General features: G+C 35.6%; 1 protein-coding gene across 1 annotated transcript; it reads left to right on the forward strand.

Annotated features, from left to right (window-relative positions):
• Positions 1-2,140: 2,140 nt before the first annotated feature.
• LOC145667961 (glutamate receptor ionotropic, delta-2-like) lies at positions 2,141-3,601 on the forward strand. The gene has a single exon (XM_081735386.1). It carries the CDS (start codon positions 2,141-2,143, stop codon positions 3,599-3,601), a length of 1,461 nt encoding a protein of 486 aa, XP_081591512.1.
• The last annotated feature ends 3,469 nt before the right edge of the window (positions 3,602-7,070 follow it).

Genomic DNA, 7,070 nt, shown 5'->3' on the forward strand with positions numbered 1-7,070 from the left:
CTCATATGACTAATTCATATGTCATTTCCCCGAAAATGTAATTTTGATCCGGAAAACTAACGAAAAGCCAAGATCCAAAATTCCAGATTTTCATTAATGTTTGGGTTCAAAATAGATTTTTCGGAAAAATGAAATATCAGTTATTCATGTATGTGTGAATACGAGTCAAATAACACCCTTTCGTTCCACTCAGTCAGTGGTCCGCACTGCGGAAAATCCCAGATTTTCGGGGTCAAAATAGAATTTACAGCAAAATGGCATATCGATAATTCATGTACGTCTGAGTACAAATCGAGTCACACCAATTTAGTCGCAGTCAGTCACTGATCCGCACTGCCCAGATGGTCCTTTTTTATTTTTGATACCTAATTTGACTTTAAAGCGGTTGGTTCCACAAATCAAAAGTGATGCCATTGGAGACAGCTCCTCGAAATCTACACTTTAAACCGAAAAAGTTGAACAATACTGGACCACGGTAACTCCCTATTAACCTCATTTTCCCTATATCTTCTTAACAACGAGGTTTCAATATACTGTTTTAGTTATAACACAAAGGGTAAGGAACCAGCAATTAGAATACACCTGTTTCATTACCATACTGACTTCCTCTATTTCCTGCAAGATAAGACAGTATTTGACTTTGGCTGCAAAGTTGATCAAAACATTCTATCAGTCACACGTTTTCTTCAGTAGTATTAAGAATGATGAAATACTATAGTAAACAAAAAATCAGACAGCTTTTTATTACTTATTTATGAGCTCTATAATGTTTATTATTATTAATTTCTTTGCAGGATGGTTTGCTTCAAGAAAATGATGATTTTGTGTTTTCAATGGTTCCTGTTTATCATTGTGGCCTCTCACAAATCATTGGAGAAAAATATACAAATAGAGATTGACGAAGTAGAGAAAATGAATGCTATCAATGGCTACGTGACACGAATTGTAAAAGACTATTTTTCTAGCGCTAGAATACTCATGACATCAGCGGATGAGATCATGCCAATTAGTGACTTATTTGTAAGCAAATATGGAGAACCTGTAATAAGTATTAAAGAGAATGCATCCCAAGAAATACGTGTAAAGTATTTTGGCCAATTAAAAAGTGAGAGAAATTCTATGAAGTACGTATTTCTATTGCGAGAAATATCTTCGTTCCTGCATTCACTGTAAAAACTGTATAGTTGGAATAACCCAGAATTCTGGGTTGAAAAAGTGACAACCACGCCGTATTGTCTTAGAAATCAGAAAATATGGTTATAATAACAATACGAGAAGTCAAAACTAGTAAAAAATAAAAATCTCTGGCATGACCTGGATTCGAACTGACACCGCGCGGTTGTTAAGCGCGTGCGTTATCCACCAGACCAACCGGAATCTTAGTTTAGGTTGTGTGATAACAAGAATTACAGCATACTTTGGAAGCAATTGTTTAGTCACTGAATTTAAAACAAGTCAATTAAAAAAACTAAACCAAACCAAACATCACCCGGAATATTGAATCAATGCCATTAAAAGCTAGTTTAGTACAGCAGCTATTTATCAATGTTAACGTATGTTTTCAGAGAAATTTTCTTCACTCTTGGCGAAGTGCACTGCAGTTCACTCAGTACACTTCGCCAAGAGTGAAGACAATTTCTCTGAAAACATACGTTAACATTGATAAATAGCTGCTGTACTAAACTAGCATTTAATGGCATTGATTCAATATTCCGGGTGATGTTTGGTTTGGTTTAGTTTTTTTAATTGACTTGTTTTAAATTCAGTGACTAAACAATTGCTTCCAAAGTATGCTGTAATTCTTGTTATCACACTGCCTAAACTAAGATTCCGGTTGGTCTGGTGGATAACGCACGCGCTTAACAGCCGCGCGGTGTGAGTTCGAATCCAGGTCATGCCAGAGATTTTTATTTTTTACTAGTTTTGACTTCTCGTATTGTTATTATAACCATATTTTCTGATTTCTAAGACAATACGGCGTGGTTGTCACTTTTTCAACTCAGAATTCTGGGTTATTCCAACTATACAGTTTTTACAGTGTTTAATTGAACGAGTTCAAACACTGTCGTTTTGGAATCCACGATCTCAATTTATTATTGTGTTGATGACTCAAAATTACAGTGAAAATGATATCGATAACATGTTCAAAATATCATATCAGAAAGATATATTAAATATTATTCTCATCGTTTATCACTCAGAAGTATCTAACCATACTCTTTCCACTTACACTTATTTTCCGTTTGTTGATACTTGTGGTCCTGAAGTGAAGAATACTCTTCTGTGTGTATCAGAGCCTAATATGAGCAATGTTACTGTCAACCTATTCCCAGAGAAAGTGAAGAACCTCCATGGATGTCCTTTGGCACTTGCAAGCGTGAATATGCCACCTCATCAGATCCTTGAGATAAATTCCAATGGAACACTTCACTTGAGAGGTATTGGTGGGAAAGTCATGCAGACATTCTCTGAGAAACTCAATTTCTCTTTACAGTTAAAACGTGCTAATAGTATAAAGGAGTTGTATCAACAGTTGCCTAATGGTACAGAAACAGGCACGTACATAGACATTATTAATGGAGTATATGAAGGAGATATATCGCTTGCATATTCTCCTGCAGCTTACTTTGATATATATGAACTATTATATGCTAGACGCTTCCTCTATGGATCATTCGTTGTCCCCGTTCAGGGTTTTTATCCTCAATGGTTGAACATTTATTTCCCATTTGAATCCGTTACTTGGGCAGCAACTTTGGTTTCATATGTAGCGTGTAGTCTTACCATATATATAACAAGAAGAGTTATTTTGCGTTGGAAAGGATCAGTTATCGAAACTTTCCTACACAATCTGAGTGTACTGTTGGGAATTTCAATTAGAGACCCAGAAAATATTCCAATAATACGCGCTGTATTTTTAGCATGGTTGTTCCCAGCTTTTGTTCTCTTTAATTGTTACCTGGCTGCCTTGTTTGGGTTCCTGACATTTCCTAAGAAATATCCTGAAATTGACACTTTGGAGCAAATGGTGAAGTCTGGAATTATGATTGGTGGAATACGTGGAGGTCGTGATTATTTTAAAGATTCTTCAAACCCGGTTATCAAGGCCATATATGATAACTATGTAGAGGCCAATTCTGTGATAGAAGGACATGAAAAAGTAATTAAAACAAAGAACTATGGTTTCTTTTGGGATAAAGCTGTTTCAGAATATATCATACAAACGGATTCATTTACTGATTATACCGGAAACTCATTGATCCATATAGTTTCAGAGCACGTTTCAGATTATCAAGCTTTCTACCGCATTCGAAGAGGATCTCCATTTGTTGATGTATTTGAACGCATTATTCAAGTTTGCGATTATTCTGGTCTTATGCAAAAGTGGCACCAAGACATTATATATTTAGTCGCTGTGAACACAGCCAGGAGAAAAATTAAATATCAATCTCGAGTGTTTGGTACTTCAGACTTATTAGGTGCATTTTGTATACTTGCTTTTGGTTTGTTTGTCACTGTCATTGTTTTTATAACAGAGTTACTCATGAATAAGTTACTAAAACATGGAAGTTCTTTTCGTTTAAAGAGAAGGAGAACCTGAAGTTTACTTCTAAGTTGTATTTGGAATTTCTCAATGTTTTCTCGGAAACTAAATTACTATTAGTTTTCTATTTAGTAGATGAATCTGCCAGATGTAATAATTTACCCCATCATTTCATTCGTTATAATCATCATTGCCCTCATTATCCTTGGGAAATTTACATACGTAAGATGCTGAATAGAAATACCATTTCTTTTCAATTTCGTTTCTAAAAATTAAAATAAAGAATATGCACCTCATGAAGTTTAGCTAGAAAAATTAAATTTAATATGTATATAATTATTGCAAAAGACGATTCTCTATTGCGGTCTATTCCAGCTAGGGCTGGATTAGTCCATCTGGAGACCAGTGGCTAGAAAAAGTATGTTGTCCCTGCTGACTTCACCTAATACATTTCTGCGAAACTTCAATAGGAGAGTTAAGGGAGTGTGTTATATATTTTTGGGCATGTTTTATTTTATGATGATTGTATCTTCATGATTCTTTTTAGAGAGCCAGTTGAGATTCTGATCCGAGTGGAGGTCCCTGTCCACCTGGAGCTTTATCCTCCCTAAGCCCCCTTTAATCCGACCCTGATTCCAGCTGTGTGGTTAGTGTACAAGCTTTCGATAGTTCTGGTAGGAGTCAGTGTTATGAACTTGGGTACATGTGTATTAGTTCCTATGCTGTAATGAAACATTAAAGACAAAATCAACAAAAACGTCATTTCTTTACATCTGCACCGAGGGGAAAAAACGTAAAGACGTAGGTTACATGTGTAAATCCTGTAGCTTTTGGACCTAACGTACAGCAAACCAATAACTGAAAAAACTACACGGTCTTATTTTGTACATGGTCTTATTAAAATTATATTAAGTATTTAGTTTTGAGATCTCTACTACATAACACCTTGCAACCATGATATTTGCATTGACATTTAACCTGATTTAATCTTAGAACTTATTTGTGACATGAAACAACGAACTTACGTGGTTTATGAGCCACATGAGCTACCACAAAGAGTGAAACTCCAATCTCTTACATCAGAAACAGTTACTTAAATCAAACAGTAATGAATGATTAAAGCAAACATTAATATGTGAGAATATTTATAAACTGACAAAATTTCCTTAAAGGATAATACAGAGTTCAAGTTAATAGACTCACGCTCGAAAAATGCAAAATTCGAGTCCTAATTTCAGAGTTCTAGAACATTTCAGTTAATGGTTAAACCACCAATATAGGATCCTTCATTTGTTTACTGTATAGTTGAAGTGGTGATGTCACAGTTGAACAGCAGATGGTATTAGTGAGGGAAGGAAATTCTGAAAGTGGTGTTTCAGTTGTAGATAGTTATTGTGGTTCCTATCAACAAGTTACAGTCTGAAGTGTTGTGGTTGCTGTCGTAAGAAGTTAAAGACATTCAAAGCATTCAACAGTTCGAATGGGCCAGTTTAAAATGATCGTGACGTGTTTCGTGTATCAATCTTTTATTCTGTGTAGTCCTGTAATTGCAGCATAATGGGAAAAGCAAAAGAGCTTTCCCCGCGTAAAATGGAAGTTAACAAAATACTTCTGGTGGAAATAAGATATACATGACGATACATTGCTAGTAGAGTTAGGATAGCACAAAAATCTGTGACTAGAATCTCTGTTGAAATGAACAAGAGCCAAACTAGGGTTGGGAAGTGTAGGCGAAATTCAAAGCTATCGCTAAGAGTTATCCGCTAAGTATGGCGCAGACATTTGGCTTAAAAGTATTCGAAGGATTCTTTGTGCCGAGGGAATAAAAGCACACGCTCAAGAAAGAAAACAAAAATTAGAGTCTACTCTAATCATGGCAAAAAGCGCCTCGAATGGGCACGAGACCTAGAATATTGGACTGCTGACGATTGGAGAATAGTGTGTTTTAGTGACGAAACATGTATCTTTGTGTCTGCTGAGTGTTCACAATATGTGCGACGTTGTCCTGGAAGGAATTCAAGTTGGAATGTCTTTAATAAACTGTAAAGCATCCTACTTCAGTTACGGTCTAGGGTGTGATCTCTGTCTTCGGGCCTGGAAGACTGTATATAGTAGAGAGGACAATGAAGCACGACCAATTCCCAGACTGCACTCTGGTTTGATGACGTACAATTCACCTTTATGCTTGATGGAGCCCCATGTCACCAGGCCAAAGCTGTGACAAAATTCTTCGAGGACAACGAAATTAGTGGGCTGGCACTAGTCCTGGTATGAACCCGATTGAAAACTTTTGGAGCTTCAAGTAAGAAAGGCTAGAGAAGAAGCACATTAGAACCAAACTTCAATTGATCAAGGAGATCTACAATTTGTGGTATCACGAGACTGAATTGAAGGTAAAATGTGCTAAACTTGTACATAGAGTGCCACAAATGATATAAAACTTAATAAAGAATAAGGGATTTCATAAGGAATATTAATCTTTCTGTGAGAGAATAGTTTTCTTGTAAGTATTCCATTTCATGTTTTGTTTCCAATTTTGATATACACATTTTATAGTAATTTATTTAAATGTTACGTACGCATTTGTTTTATTGATATTGAAGAGCATATGCCACACCCACTAGAAATTAGGACAGATTTACAAAGTAGTAATTTGAACTAAGTTCTAACGTATTTTCTCACGTAATATTGTACGAACAGTAAAATATTCAGAAACTGAATGTTGAGTCTAGTAATTTGAACACGTTTGTAGAATAATATTTAGGGTGAACAATATATCATTAAGAGTCGTTGATACTATGTACGTTTCTAAGTATTATCTATAACATGTGTTACAATTTAAGATCGTCTTTTGTTGCCCATGCATGGTGTGAAACTTCTGCAGTTCTTATTAATACTCACTTTATCCATGAGTGTAGTGATCTGACTATGATATGTTCAAATATTAGAGACCTGCACAGTCTTTTAATAAGAGTAGCTTGTTTTACCCTGTTAGAGAGAGCATGTGTGACAAAACTGACAAATATTGTAAATGTATTGACAATTATTGTGCCTAATTTTGTGCAAGCACCCAGAGTTACAGGGATATCTCCGTCTGTGAAACGCAACACTGATCAAAAATATAGAACCGCCAGACACCAAGAGAATTGCATAAAAAGGAATTATTGCACGGAACAAGTTTACAACTGCCAGAAAAATTTACTGAAAAATTCAATCATCAGTACGTTGCCTCGATTTTTTCAAGGAAACTGCAAGGAGAATTCCATAAAGGGATATTCAATGTAGGGATGCGCTAGCCAAGCACCTTATATGATCACAGAATTTTCCCAAACAATTTCAATGGTACTAATCTGCATAATGTAGACTACAGTGTCATAGAAGTTCGTAATGAGGTCCGATAAATCGATACTATTTTCTTTTAACACAAGACGTGTATACATGTGACGAATATAATAATAAAGAAACAATACAATTTGCGAATCGTGAAGTATTGTGGTATTCTGTGTCAGTGTGTGCGGTGATACAA

This window comes from Thermobia domestica, chromosome 13, assembly GCF_964235325.1.
Source record: "Thermobia domestica chromosome 13, izTheDome1.hap1.1, whole genome shotgun sequence".
Taxonomy (NCBI): Eukaryota; Metazoa; Arthropoda; class Insecta; order Zygentoma; family Lepismatidae; genus Thermobia; species Thermobia domestica.

Bases quoted from the DNA above. Each gene is read 5' to 3' on its own strand.
- LOC145667961 (XM_081735386.1), top strand. From the start codon at position 2,141: ATGTTCAAAATATCATATCAGAAAGATATATTAAATATTATTCTCATC.